We start from the raw sequence: 15,191 nt of genomic DNA, 5'->3' as shown, positions 1-15,191 counted from the left end.
ACCTCCTTCTCCGAGGGGATCCAGGATTCCAAACAACTTCATCTCCACCTTTTCCATGGCTCCTGCTTGAGCAGAGCCCCCTGAGCCACCAGCACATCCCAGAGGAGCTGCTCGGATCCTGACCTGGTTAATTTTGATTTCTTTTTTTTTTTTTTTTTTTTTTGGAGACCAATCTGATTTTCTTCTTGGTGCTGGAGGATTTTGTGGCTGGCCCCTCCTTTCCCAAAATGAAGGGGTGCACCTGGCTGCTGGTGGCCACCCTGCTCTGTCAGCAGCTCTGTCCCTGCAGGGTCACAGCGGCCAGGAGGGACAGGAAGGGCAGGAAAGAGCCCAAGCAGCACCCAGAGCCCTTCAACGCCACCCTGTCCAACAGCGAGGAGCTGCACGGGCATCCCAAGGTGGGTTTTGGAATTCTCAGTGCTTATTCCTGCCAGGAAAGGGATGCTGGGGCCTTTTCCCAACTGATTCCAGGCTAACTTGTTGAATTTTTTGTATTTAACTTTAATTTCATCCTTGGTTTTTGCCCTTTTTTGCTCAATTTTTTTTCATACTTGCTGAAGCAAAGCCTTTCATATCCCAAATTGTGATTATTTTGGACTGAAGTTCCAGCTTCTCGGTAGCTGGGAATGATATTTTAGAGTTCTGGTTCTACCAGTGACAACTAATTAAAAAAAAAAATTAATTGCTCCCAAATTTTGCAGTTTCTCCTTGGAATTGATTGGAATTGAAGTCCAGGCTGTCCTGGGAGAGAGTATTTTTATATTCATATTTATATAAATAGACTCAAGCTATGGGGAGTATTTTATTATTATTATTATTATTAATATTAATAATATTATTAATACAGTGCTTAAGAATTGCCACTTATTTAATTTTTTAAAAAGGCAGGAATCACAATAGTGATGCTATTAACTATTAATAGGAATTATTAGGAATATTAATGTGCCTCTGGCAGACAAATTCTTTGGTTGGAATTGTTATTCCAGACCTTTTCACCAGCAAATCCAGGTCTAAAACCAAGCATGGCAGAGCTTTCTCTGAAAATCAGGGATGGGAAGGTTTGGGAGCAGCCAGGGGATGTCTCCAAGGGGATTTTGTGGCTCCAGGAAAGGATCCAGGATGGGTTTGGTTGTGGATAAATGGGAAGTGGAGCTGCAGTGGAGACTTGGGAGGGAATTTTGTAGGGTGAGGGCACTTTTGGGAAGATTCCCCAAGCTGGGAACAGCAGCAAACTTCCAGGGAGCTGCTCACAATCCTTTGGGATGAATATTTGCACGGGATTTTTGGGAATAGCGGAGAGGTTTAGGGAATTCAGAGCAGCTTTTAGGATTTGGGAGAGGGAAGGGCAACGAGGAGCGAGGGAATCTGGAACCAGCAGCAAACTTCCAGGGAGTTGTTCACAATCCTGTGGGATGAATCTTTGCAAGGGATTTTTGGGAATAGCGGAGAGGTTTGGGGAATTCAGAGCAGCTTTTAGGACTGTGAGGAGGGAGGCAATCTGGAACCAGCAGCAAACTTCCAGCGAGCTGTTCACAATCCTTTGGGATGAATCTTTGCATGGGGTTTTTGGGAAGAGCAGAAGGGTCGGGGATTTCACAGCAGCTTTTAGGATTTGGGGCGGGAAGGGCAGCGAGGAGGGAGGGAATCCCTGTCAGCCTCAGCCCGTCCCTCTGTGCCCACCCTGGTGACACAGAATGTCCCCTGTCCCCATGGGGTGACCTCCAGGCCTGCTTTGATCAGCGCCATTAGGGCTGGCAGTTGCCATGGCAACCAGGGGACAACCCGGGAATTGGGGCATGGCCGCCAACAATCGGCCACAAATTTGGGAACAATCGGGCTGCCACCGGGAATATCCCGCTCCGGGAGAGTAATTGGTTCAGGCTGGGCAGGTTTGAGGGCTCTAAAACCCTTCTGCTCCGCTAAAATTCCCATTAAAAAAAAAGAATTCCCATCAAATTCCCATGGAAAAAGCCATTTTTTTCCTGCTGATTTTTTGGGGTGTGGTGCAGGGTTCTGTGGCCACGCTGAATTGTTGAGGTTGTCCCCCGCTAAAACCCCTCCACCCTGCCCTTGCAGAGGGGCCAGGCAGGAATTTAATCCCAGTTTATCCTGGAATTAATTTTCCTGGATTGAGAAATGCGCTGGACCACGAGCAGGGTGGATTCTGGTTGCAAAAACAAAAAGCAGGAATTGTTTAATTCTGATGGAGTCTCCCATATATCAGGGCTGGAAAAAAACCCACAGGGCATCCATTAATCCAGAATTTGTTTGGATGCTGCAAGTTTTGGATGGAAATACTGGAAAATATCCCTGGCAAATGTTTGGCTGCAGCTCAGGCAGCACAACCCAAATCTCTGAGGGAAAATTGCTCCCAAATTTTGCAGTTTCTCCTTGGAACTGATTGGAATTGAAGTTCAGGCTGGTTCTAAATGTCCAGGGTGAGAGTATTTCGGATATTTTATATTTATTTAGCGCCTGCCCAAGCTGTGGGGAGTATTTTATTATTATTAATAATATTATTAATACAGTGCTTAAGAATTCCCACAATATCTGAGGTAAAAGTTGCAGTTTACAGCGAAACCATCACAATTTACATCATTACATTTAATAATTAACCCATCCTTAGCTAACAAAAGCCAGTTTTTTTGTGGAAAAAGTGATATTTTAGGCTCTTGAAGGGAATTCTGTGGGCATGAAAGGATGCCCTGAGCAGGGAAATGAAGCAGCAGAATCCTCATCCCAATTAATTCCCCACAGCTGGAATTTTTGTGGCCTCGTGCAGTGAAAAACTCAGGATGTGTTTACCTTGGAATCCTCTGGGCCCAGCTGGAGCAGAAGGAGCAGGGAATGAGTTATGAGCTGAGGGATTTTTTTATTTTCCCTGCTGAAAAGGTGGATGTGTTTTCCTTCTCATTAAGCTAAATTTATTTGGGATGAAATTCCCTCGGGAATTCTGTTCAAGCAGCAGCGGAGAAAGCTCCTCTTTGACATTCCCAGGGCCTGAGTCATGTGGGGAAAACTCCACTAAAACTGGGAAGGCTCAAATCTCCTGAGAAACCTGGGATTGCCAAGGGGACAGGGAACCTGTTGGGGTTTTTTTTTAAAGGAAAAATGTGGGGGTTTTTAAGGAAAAATGGGATTTCTTTAATGAAAAACGGGTTTTTTAAGGAAAAAAAAATTTTTAAAGGAAAAATGTGGGGTTTTTTAAGGAAAAAGGGTTTCCTCCAGTGTCATCTTTCAGTTGATGGCAGTGTTTTTGCCAAGCCCACCAGAGTTTTCTCCTCTGGATTGAGAGAAATCAGGACACGAGTGGTGGATACTGGATTTTTATGGATACAGAGGTTTTGATGCACTGGATTTTTATGGATACAGAGGTTTTGATGCACTGGATTTTTATGGATACAGAGGTTTTGATGCACTGGATTTTTATGGGAAGCAGCTGTGGATCCCTTCCATCCTGAATCCCTCTGTCAGATTCCAAGGGCTGCATCCACCTGCTTTATTCTTACATCTTCCTGAATTATTTCCCTTTGTTTTTTTCTGGGTCAGTGACTCTGCAGAAGTTTTACTCCTCCTCTATCAAATATTTCAGCCAGGGGCATTTGGGGAAAGGATTTTGGGGCCTGAAAAGTGGTAAAACCATGGGAGGAACTTGGCTGTGACCAGTAAATGTTGTTTTTCCTGGTTTATGTCTGACACCCATCTCATTTTTCTGGAAGATTATGAAGAAGAGCTACAAAAAATAACAGAATTACAGTGATTCCGTGTGGCCCGTGTGGAATAATGTTAAAAATATTTCAATATGAGGTGAGAAACATCATTTTTCATTCCCAAAACAGAAGGGGAATTTAGGGAGGAATTCCCTCTTGGATTTGGCTGAGAGGCCAAACCTCACACTTGTGCTGCAAGGAAAACCACAAGTGCTCAGGACATGATTTTCCATCTCATTAATAACCAGAGGATTATTAAGTGTGAATTATTAGCAGCTGGCATGGGGATTTTAAAGGATTATCAGAGGACTGGGAGTCCCAGAAGTTGGAGAGAGGTCTCTGAGGGACTCTCAGAGCTCTTGGCTCTTCCTGATTCCCCAAGGACACCCGCAGTGTCCTCCAAAAGCAGCAGAAACAGCCTGGGCTGGATTTTTTTGCATCCTCTGAGCCCCTGCTGTGGCCAAGCAGTGACATCAGCCTTTGTCCTTGTGTCTCCTCAGCTCCTGGAGTCTCCAGACCCCCGGATCACAGACCCCAGGAGGACCTGGATCTCCTTCGTGCACCGCCCGGACGATGGAAACACCTCCAAGAGGAGATGCAAAGGGAAAGACAAGAAATTGGTAGGATGTGCACTCCATGTATCCCATGGTTTCCCTTCCTGCTGCTCATCCTCAGGGCTCCAGCTTTTCCCAGCCCAGAGAGTGCTGAGTTTCCATTTTTTTTGGTGATTAATTTCTCAATTTTTGGAGAAGTTTGAGCCTTTGTGCTTTGGGAGAGAAGATATGGGAATTTTGACCCAGCTGCTCTTGGATTGGGCCTTTTTTGGGTTGTTTTTCTGCTCAGTAGAAATAAAATCCACTCTTTTTTTCCCCCTTCCACGAGATAAAGTCCAAGTATCCCAAAGGATAAATGAATCAAGGTGTGGACAGGTAGTTTATTTCAAATTAATGAGCTGAGTGACACTTGATCATGTGGCACTTTTCATCTGCTGCTTGGACAATCTTGGATGCTTTTAATGATTTCCTTCCATGCAGTTTATTTGAGGAAACAGGAATTCTCTGGGAACAAAACACCTCACATTGCTGATGTCCCTGTAGGATTTTTGCTCTGTCACTGCAATTCTCTGCTCCTCATCCCTAATTTTCCTTTGTTTGCTCCCTCAGCGAGGCCTGGTTGGGCCCCCAGGACCTCCTGGGCCTCAGGGACCTCCAGGAGCCCCTGGGGCTGAAGTCACCAGGGAAGTCCTTCTGCAGGAGTTCAAAGAGATTTTAAAAGGTAAGAGATTTTAAAAGGTAAAAGATTTTAAAAGGTAAAAGATTTTAAAAGGATATTCAAGGTAAAGGACATTAAAGGCTGTAAGAGCTTTGTGCTTTGTTTTGCTGAAGCACCACGACAAAGCAAGCACCGGCTTCACCTTAAAGCATTCCCCTGGCACCCAAAAATGTTTCCCCAGTGCTGCCTGGCTTAAATGAAAGAGGAAAACACAAAATCCAATCACACAATTAATGATTTCATGGGCCAGGCCCTTACATTTTATTTCCTTTTATTTCCCTTTTCCCCTCAGAAGCCATCGAGCGCCGAGCGTCCCTGGCCATTTCGGCCCATCCCAGCCAGCTGCCCCCGCTGCTGCTGTCCCTGGAGGAACTTCCATCCCACAGGCGTGTGGAGGAGGCTTTCCACTGCAAGCTCAAAGGCCAGGTCGTGGTGGACAAGAAGACCTTGGTGGAACTCCAGAATTTCCAGTCGGTGAGAAGGAATTCCAGAGTCAACCTGGCTGTTCCCTACTTAGCTCTGTGGGGCTTCCTGAAAGGCCAGGCTCATCCCAGAAACTCCTCCCAGGCTGGAAGAAAGATAGAAATCCATGAGGAAGTTTCCAAAGGAGGGACATGGAGATGGGGAAGGGTCTGGAGGGGCTGAGGGCACTTGGAGGAGACTGAGGGAGACTCTTTGGGCTCTGCAGCTCTTCCTGAGGGGCAGCTCCAATCTCTCTGTGACAGGGACAGCACCAAGGGAACGGCTGGAGCTGCTCCAGGCCAAGTCTAGGTTGGATTTTAGGAAAAGGTTCTTCCCCCAGAGGGTGCTGGGACACTGACCAGGCTCCCCAGGGAATGAGTACGGCCCCAAGAGCTCCCAGGGATGCACAGGGTGGGATTTTGGGGTGTCTGTGCAGGATCCATGATCCTGAGGGTCCTTCCAGCTCAGGATATTCTGTGATTTTATGGCTGAAGTGGCACTGAGCTTTGAGTCCTCTGTTCCTGACAAACCCAAGACAGAATTTCTCCTTCTTCTGCAGCCCTGCAGGATCTCCCACAGTTCTTCCCGTGCTCCCAGTTCCAACAAGAGCCAGGTTTTTATTTTAGTTAATGATGGAGGGAGACTTGTCCAGGTTTGGAATGAGCAGGATCTTTAGGATCTGCTGTTTTTTCAGTGCACACCCAAAGTAAAATTCAGATGTAGAATGTCAGAGGCAGACAGAAACCATTGATCATAGATTTGGGAGCCCAAATAAAGGCTGAATTTTGTTAGGTGAGCCAGTTCTGATGCTTAAATTCTTTACATAATAGACTAATAAACATTATCTATATAACTGAATTATAATCAGGTTATAATTTCAATCAGGGGTCATTATAATCATTGTTACAAGCAAGCTGCTGAATATTAAATCTGACATTAAATACTAAATTTTTCATATTAAAACTTGTAATAAACCATTCCAGTGGCAAACAGGCTCTGGATTTGCAGTATAAATTTTAGGAAAATTAAGAATTAAACCCAAATAGTTATTTGATAATTGATTGATGCTGGATTTTGGGGTCACAAAGGCTGTGGAAGAGCACAAGGCCCTCAGGGATGTTTTGTGAAGGGTTTGAAAAGGGAATGGGACAGGGAGAATCCTGTCCCTTGGGTGCTTTCCTGCTGGGATTCCTCGCAGCTGCAGCACTGCAGGCAGTGCTTACATCCTAAATAAGGTGCTTTCCTGGATTTTCCCCAAATTTCTGGCAGCTTGGCTTGGCAGCGAGGCAGGATCTGCCCTGAGGGGTGGGCAGGGCTGGAAGGAGAGCTGCTGCCTCATTAATTAGCATGGAAAATGGGAATAATCAAGACATCCCAGCAGTGGGAGCGTGGGCTGCTGCTTCCCATGCCTCAGGGATGGGGTGCCCAGCTCCTTCCTAATTTTTCCTGGCTTGGAGCTGCTGTGGGAGGGTCTGGATGCCAACCTGGCACTGCAGCCCGGGACAAGAAGTGTCTGGTTTTGGCTTGTGCTCTCTGGAAAAGGGGAATTCAGAGGGAGGGAGCCACAGGCTGCTCCTGCAAAGGTGAAAATATTGTCTTTAGGGAGAGTTCCTCTCCCACCATTCCATCAGTTTAGTGGGAAGAAGCCAACAGCTGGATAATTCTCAGTGGGATAACAGGGATTGACCCTGATTCCTGGATTTGGAGCTGATCCAAAGCATTTTGAGATAGAGGAGAGAACCTGAGAAGGGCCCATCCCTCTGCTCCCTCATTTGTGGTGTCCAAGTCACTCTGACCTTGAGCACTGAGGTTTTCCTACCAGTTTTCCCACCCTTCCATGCTAAATTCCCTCCCTCCTGGCCTCATGATGTCCTTGGAATGTGGGATGAAACATGGGATGCTCCTTTCCCACACCTCTCCCTCCTGCACCTCACACTGGAGGTTTTTGAGGATTTCCTCTTAAAAAAAGCTTTTCCCAGCAAGAATTGAAGGAACTGCAGCCTCTGGCAGGGCATGGAAGTGGGATTTAGCTGGGAATCTTCCTGGAATCAGATCATTTAACGTGGCCCACCTGCTTTTCTTGGCTTGTATGGCCTTGAACTCAAGTGAAATGTCTCTGCCTTTGGAATTTTAGTGCTGGATCAGGAGATTGTGGATATCCCTGTGCCTGGATTATCCTTTTCTTTACTAAGATAAATCCAGGCATTGCTTTTGGGGGGACCACTGGGATGTGAAACTGGGAGTTCCCATCCCAGTTCTCCAGGAATGGCTCCCGTTTTTCCTCCTGGCAGAAAACCAAGGATTGGCTGAGGGAGGTGTGGGATAAACTGAGGGGGAGAAGCTGATTTGGTTTTTCCAGAGTGGCTGCTCTGAAATACTGGAATATTTGGGGCTGCTTTCTGGGATAATTGAGTGATTTCCTCAGGAATAAATCCCTGTGGAGTTTGGAGCAGCTGGGTGAGGGCCCTGGGAGGCAGCAGCAGCTCTGGCATGGGATTTAATGGAATATTTTGCCCAGGGAACCTCACCCTGCATTGTGAGCAGAAGAATAACAAGGCAGGGAGGGCATGAAGGAACAGGAATTTTATCAGTTGGAATTTACTGGGGCCTGGAATTGCTTTCCAAGCTCAGCCAGTGGGGTTGGAATTCTGATGCTGCTTCTGCTCACGGCTGCAACAAGAAAGGGATGAATGAACCGGGCAGGGCTTGGAGCTGAGGGAAATACAAACTGGAATTACCAAAAATCGTGCTGGAGTGGTGGGATAAGGACAGAATCCAGCTCCTTCCATGATTTTTGGTGGGTTTGCTGTTATATTGGCTGTGGCTGTGCATGAGAAAATAGGAATTATCCTCAAATTCGAAATTCTAAGGAAGTTTCATCATGAGAAAATCTGCTGTTCCACATGGACTTAGAATCCTGGAATCACAGACTTATTTTGGCTGGAAAAGTTATGGATTTGGGCCTGGTTTTGGGATCCAGCAGGGTGTGTTTTTGGGATACAGCAGTGCCTGTTTTTTAGGATACAGCAGTCTGTGCCTGTTTTTTGGGATACAGCAGTGAGTAGTTTTTGGGATACAGCAGTGAGTAGTTTTTGGGATCCAGCAGTCTGTGCCTGTTTTTTGGGATACAGCAGTGATCAGTTTTTTGGATCCAGCAGTGCCTGTTTTTGGGATCCAGCAGACTGTGCCTGTTTTTTGGGATACAGCAGTGAGTAGTTTTTGGGATACAGCAGTGAGTAGTTTTTGGGATCCAGCAGTGCCTGTTTTGGGATCCAGCAGACTGTGCCTGTTTTTTGGGATCCAGCAGTGCCTGTTTTTGGGATCCAGCAGACTGTGCCTGTTTTTTGGGATACAGCAGTGAGTAGTTTTTGGGATACAGCAGTGCCTGTTTTTGGGATCCAGCAGTCTGTGCCTGTTTTTTGGGATCCAGCAGTGCCTGTTTTTTGGGATCCAGCAGTCTGTGCCTGTTTTTTGGGATACAGCAGTGAGTAGTTTTTGGGATCCAGCAGTGAGTAGTTTTTGGGATACATCACTGGGTATTTTTGGCATCCAGCCCTGTGTATGTGCCCTCACAGAGTCAGATCTGAACAGCTCCTGTGATCCCTAATCCCAGTTTGGGATAAACCTCCTGGACCAGTGTTCAGGGGCCACATTCCCAGTGCCCAGAGCATCCTTGTGGTGGGAGCAGAGTCTGACTAATGGGATTTCTTGGCCCTCTGGAGCCTCTCCCCAGCTCCAGCCAAATCCCTGCGGGGCCAAACCGAACACTAAACATTTCTCACCGAGTTTATCCGAGTCTGACTCAGAGAATCTGCTCCCAGTGTGACTCCAGAGCACTTCCCTGCCACCAGGAGCAGCTCCCTGCTGGATTTACCAGGGTTTGGTTATCCCAGACAATCCAAGGTTGGGACAAACCAAAACTGAAATGGAATCCCCCAGAATCCAACCAGTTCTTCGTCAAACCCCTCTGATTTCCACCTAAAGTAGGTAGGAAACTTCTGGAGACTCCTGTGGGTGTTAGGGCTCCACAAAAAGCAATGGAGAAGGTTCCAGGATAAGCCTGGGAATGTGGCTTGGCCCCATCTGGGATGTTTTTGGGAGTAGCAGGGAGCTCTTGGCTCAAATAATGGGAACAGAGCATCAGGACGTCAGTGGAGGCCACTGGGATCAGCACAGGGATTTGGGATTAGCCCCGAGATGGAGTCAGGAGCAGCACAGGGATGGAGCCAGGATCAGCACAGGGATTTAGGGCCAGTCCAGGGATGCTGTAAGCTCAGTCTGGGTCCAGATGAGTCAGAAGAGCCAGCTCTGTGTGTCCCACGGATCATTTTCCCTTTTGTGCACATCAAATTCTGGGAGGGAGCCCCTCTGGAATCTCCTGGCGGGATCAGGCCATTTTCAGCAGCTCTGTTCCCCTGCAGCTGGGCTGGTTCTGTGTCCTGGGCAGGGAGAAATGTTGGCAGTGCTGGGATGTGCTCAGGCTCTGTTTTCCCTCTCCAGCCCCTGGCCAAGGGCGCGTTCCTGCGGGGCACAGGACTGAACCTGGCCACCGGCCGCTTCACCGCCCCCGTGGGCGGCATCTACCAGTTCTCAGCCAACGTCCACATCGGTGAGTGTTGCCCACAGGGACCCCAGATCCTCCTGGAGAACCCCCTGCATCCAGGGAAAAGCCTGGATATCACCCTTTGGAACCATGGCTGGCTCCTTCCACAGCCTGCGACCCCAGTGGCTGCTCCATGGGCACCAAAAATCCACATTCCCTATGGAGCAAGAGCTTAGGGAGCAAATTTATTTGGTGCAGAAGCTCTGCCTTCCACAAAACACTGCAGAAAAAATGTAAATGTCGATGTAGAACTGCATCCAGGCAGGTTTTCAGTGGTTTTCCCTGCTGGAGCATCTCTTCCCCCATATATTCCCACTCCTCTCTTCTCAGTTGCACTATTTTTTTTTGCCCCTTTTAAAATCCGTTATCCCAGAGTTCTGCCACTGATGGGCAGAGCTGGATCCCCTTTTTAATCTGATATTCCAGAGGTTCTGCCACTGATGGGCAGAGGTGGATCCCCTTTTTAATCTGATATTCCAGAGGTTCTGCCACTGATGGGCAGAGGTGGATCCCCTTTTTAATCCATTATCCCAGAGTTCTGCCACTGATTAGCAGAGGTGGATCCCCTTTTTAATCTGATATTCCAGAGGTTCTGCCACTGATGGGCAGTGATGGATCCCCTTTTTAATCTGATATTCCAGAGGTTCTGCCATTGATGGGCAGAGGTGGATCCACCTTGGAGCTGTTGGCTTTGGCTCCACTGGATATGGGGGAACCTTCTGGCACCTTCTGTAGCCCCAAACCCAGAAGTCCCAAGGCTGCTGGTGTCCCTCTGAAGCCCAAATCCCAGAATTTGTGGAAATGCTGATATTTTCCCCACTGCTTTTCCCAGACCACAGTGAGCTGAAGAGCAAAGTCCAGCTGCGAGCCAGGGACAACGTCCGAGTGTTGATCTGCATCGAGTCCCTGTGTCACAGATACACGTGAGTCACTCCAGAGGGGACTTTGGGCAATTATTTTCCTCAAATTTTCAGTATTTCCTGATATTTCAACCAACTCTGGAAGATCAAGTTCACCAAAAGTGGATTTCTATATCATAAATTCGTGTAGAGTTGTTCTGCAGAGCAGCCCTCAGGCTCTCTGTGTTATTTTAATTCTGAGTTTTAACCCCTCAGTGCTATAAATATTAGTGATAAATAATTATTACATAATTGTGAATGAAGTATTATTTATAATAATATTTATATCACCTAAATATAGAATAATACACCCAAATATTGAGGGAATTGTGGCTGCAGCTCCAGGTGCTGAGTGCTCAGCTGTCACCATTAACACACAGAATTCAACACTTTATTTGTGCCAGAGCTCCATTTTTATCATTTCCTCCTCCTGAGTGGATCCCAGCCTCTCCCTGGTGTTACCATGGAAGTGTTGGAGTGATGAGGGGAAGGAATGGGTGGAAAATCGAGGGGAATGAGGCAGGAAGTGCAGGTTCGTGGTACCTCCTCACCTTGCTGAGAAAATGGTGCTGAATTTCCCTTTTCTGAGGGCAAAACTGCTTAAACCCCCACATTTTTTAAGTCAGGAAAACTTCCTCGGCTGCTTTTTACCTGTGCTTCCATTTTTTCCAGCTGCAGCCCGGAGGTGCCGTGTCCCAGGGGAGGCTCAGGAGGATTTTGGGAGCTTTTCCAGGGAGGAAGAGGATGGGAGGCTCCCAGCAGAGGGCAATGCTGCTGTGGCTCTGTCCTTGGCCCCAGACCTCAAATCCCTGCCCAGGTTTATTTTAGTGCCCTGCCCAGGGATTAAATTTGGGACAGATCCCAGAGCAATGGGATCAGGATGAATCTGGGACACATCCCAGTGCCACGAGAGGGTGGCTGGAGTGGAAGGAGCTGGGAGGAGGGATGGGAGCCTGCCTGGACACACTCCCTGCTGCCACCCCGTGCTTCTGGAATTTCCTGGGGACGTCAGCACCGACTCATCCATCCATCCATCCATCCATGGAGCTGGAGGAGCCCCCAGGGCTTTGGGATGAGCGATGGAAACTCAGGTGGAAGGAGACAGTCGCGGTGGAAGAGATTAATTGTGGGAAGTCCCCACCCCAGCCGGGATTTGGGATTTGGGCAGGATGTGACACAGCCTGAACCGAGGTGGTGCCAAGTGGCTCCTGCTCTCGGGGCCAATTTGCCCCCACTTTTCATTTATTCCCTTGCACAGGGCTGGGAAAAGCACGTTGGAACTTGCAGGGTTTCATCACCGAGGAAAAGAAAAGGGACAAAAGGGGTTGGTTCAGTTGGGAAAACACGGGAAAACAACCCCCACTGGGCAGGGAGGGAGGAACCAGCCAGGCAGGGAGCTTAGGACTGAGCTTAACTGGGTTGTGCTGGGTTTTGGTGTCCCAAGAACCTGAATCCTGCACAAAAGGAGCTGATTTTGTCCTGTGAACTGGGAATTCCACAGGGAACAGCTCTCCCTGATGGCTCTCAGAACAAAAGAGCAATGCTGGAGGGGTGATGTGAAGCTTTCCCTGGATTTTGAGCTGGAGCACAATTATTTAAGGATTTCTGGGGGCTTGTGTGTGATCCCTGATCTAAAAATCCTCCCAAGCAGCTGCAGAATTTGTCCTTTCTCACACAGAAATTTGTGGTTCAGGTGAAATAAACCTTTCATCCCTGGAAAATAAATGAAGTTTTACTGGCAGGGTGCCTGCAGCTCTTTGCAGAACAGGTACAAACCATTGTGCTGCTCACCAAACTGGGCAAACTGGGGTAGAGATCGATCCAAAGGGGTTTTCAGCACCTGCTCAGGGGTGGGAGTAGAGAGGACAAGACCCTGGAAAGGCCTCTGGGGAAAGGTGGCTCCCAGCTGACTTTTTTTATCCAAAATCCTGGGTTCTTTGTGGATTTTCCATCTGCAGTGAGGAAAAGCTTCTCCAATTTTATATTTAATGCAGCTGGAATCATGGAATTGTGGAATGGACCTTAAAGATCACCTCATTCCAATCCCATTCCACCATCCCAGCTTGCTCCAAGCCCCATCCAGCCTGGCTTTAAACACTTCCAAACATCAAAAATCCAGTCAAAATTCACCTTTTTGGTCCAATTGGTCTTATTTCCAAGGAAATTGAGGGACAATTGTCCTTCCACACACAACTGCTGCAGTTGCCTGAGGGGTTTAATCTGTTCATGTCTCTCTTTAGGTCCTTGGAAGTCATTGCTGGGCTGGAAAGCAACAGCAAGATCTTCACTATTTATGTCCATGGTTTGCTGCAGCTGCAGGTGAGGCCCTGAAAAGTGGGAATTTCTGCCCCAAATCCCTTGGCAGGACATGGAGTTATTTCCTGGCCAGGCTGGACTCTCCCCTGGAGGCGGGGAAGGATTTAGGAACCTCCTTTCTGAGGTTAAGGGAGGGAAATTCCTCACCTGGGGCAGGATCAGGAGGAAAAACCAGACTTGGGTTTCACATTCTGAATTTAAGGCACAGGAAGAACCTTTCCTTTGAGAAAAATTAAATATTTCTATTAATATTACATTTTAAATAGAAATATTTTCCTTTCCCAACTCTCCCCTGGCATTGCCAAGATGCCAATTGAATTTCCCACCTGAAGCACAGGTGGCCACTTCACCCAAAAAGGTGCCAGTGCCGGAAGGATTTGGTTGATAATAATAAATATATTAAATAGATAATAAATATATCTTAAATAATATCGATTTAATTTTATTTCTATAGAAAATATAAATATAGACATACAATTATATTAAATTAAAGATATTAAATTAAAGATATTATATTAAATTAATATATTCTATTAAATATATGATGTATCAACATATCTCTAAATATAGAATGTTTAATATAGAATGTTTAATATAGAATGTTCAATATAGAATGTTTTCATGCATATAATTTTTAATAGATACTTTTAATTTATCTATATATTTTATAGAATATCTATTATTGTATATAAATGTATAATATAGAAATATAAAAATAATCAACCACAAAAATGCACCAAATTTCTTCCACTTAATCAGATCAGATCCCAGGAGCCACAGAACAGCTGCTGTGCTGAGTTCCTGCTGGAGCCATGGGATTTTTCTCTCTTTTTCCTCTGGAATGTGTCACCTTTCCCTCTCCTTCTCCCTGCAGGCTGGGCAATACACCTCCATCTTCGTGGACAACAGTGCTGGGGCTCCCATCACCATCCAGAACGGATCTGATTTCATGGGAATGCTGATGGGAGCATAGCAGGAAGCCTGGGAATGCCAGCCCTGCTTTTGGGACTGAAGCAAACCCCACTCTGACCTAGAAACTGCTCCCTGTACCTGCAGCAATTTGAAACCAGCCAAAATCCTTTCACAGCTCCTCCAGCTTTGCTTCCAGAGGCTGCTGCTGCTTCTCGAGGTCCTCACCAGCTCAATTCCTCATCAGAATTATTCTTTTTATCCTCCTGAAAGAAACGTTTCCTATTTAATTTGTGCTTCACCAGATGCTCACGGAGCAGCACACTGAGATTTGGGGTTTGTTACGTTGTAATTTTATTATTTCACCGTAGCACTTGTAACCAGCACGGGTTTTTTGGGGATTGGTTGGGGGGTGCTTGGGTTTGGAAATGAAGGATTGAGATGGGAAAGAACAGAAATAACTCAGTGACTCTGTTCTGTGTGGTGGGGAGGAAGGGGACAGGGATTTTCCAGCAGAACTGCTTTTTCCATCGAATTATAAATGGTTTAGATCTTCTCCCAGGGTCAGAATTGGATACATTTGACCAGGAATATGTTGAATTCTCACACAATCCAAGGAATCCACGGTCTGAACTCTTTAATTGTGGTTCTTTACATCAAAATATTTCCTTGAGGATCCAAATCCTTCCTTGCCAGTGCTTTGGGGTGGGGAAAAGGGAAAGCCAAGGGGAGCACAAACCCCTCACTGCGTTCTTATGATTTAATAAGATAAACCCATGGATTTGGGCACAAAATCTGCGTCCTCAGAGTCCCTGGTGAGCGTGTCAGGTGTATCCCACTGATTGTCCAAATCCTGGCAAATCCAGTGGGAATGGGAGCCTTGGATCAGGCTCAGACCTATTTGGTCACTGCAGGGAATTAAGGAAAGAAAGCACAGGGCAGGGGTCACTCCCAGCAGCTTTTCCAGGTCTGCCTGCAAAAAACCTGGAGCCTCAAAGTGCACCCAAAAAAATCCAGGGA

The 15,191-nt window shown here is 46.8% G+C and overlaps 1 protein-coding gene across 1 annotated transcript; it reads left to right on the top strand.

The window, feature by feature from the left end:
* Positions 1 to 227: 227 nt before the first annotated feature.
* On the top strand, positions 228 to 14,235 carry C1QTNF12 (C1q and TNF related 12; the record flags this gene model as incomplete). The annotated part of the gene is made up of 8 exons (XM_082295916.1): positions 228 to 398; positions 4,211 to 4,330; positions 4,874 to 4,985; positions 5,275 to 5,456; positions 9,945 to 10,053; positions 10,880 to 10,970; positions 13,187 to 13,265; positions 14,137 to 14,235. The coding sequence occupies 8 exons, from the start codon at positions 228 to 230 to the stop codon at positions 14,233 to 14,235; spliced, it is 963 nt and encodes a 320-aa protein (XP_082152042.1).
* Between the last annotated feature and the right edge of the window lie 956 nt (positions 14,236 to 15,191).

This window comes from Coloeus monedula (genome assembly GCF_965178545.1).
Source record: "Coloeus monedula genome assembly, chromosome: 22".
NCBI lineage: Eukaryota > Metazoa > Chordata > Aves > Passeriformes > Corvidae > Coloeus > Coloeus monedula.
Note: the sequence above shows the minus strand (reverse complement) of the source record. Positions and strands in the feature narration are given on the sequence as shown.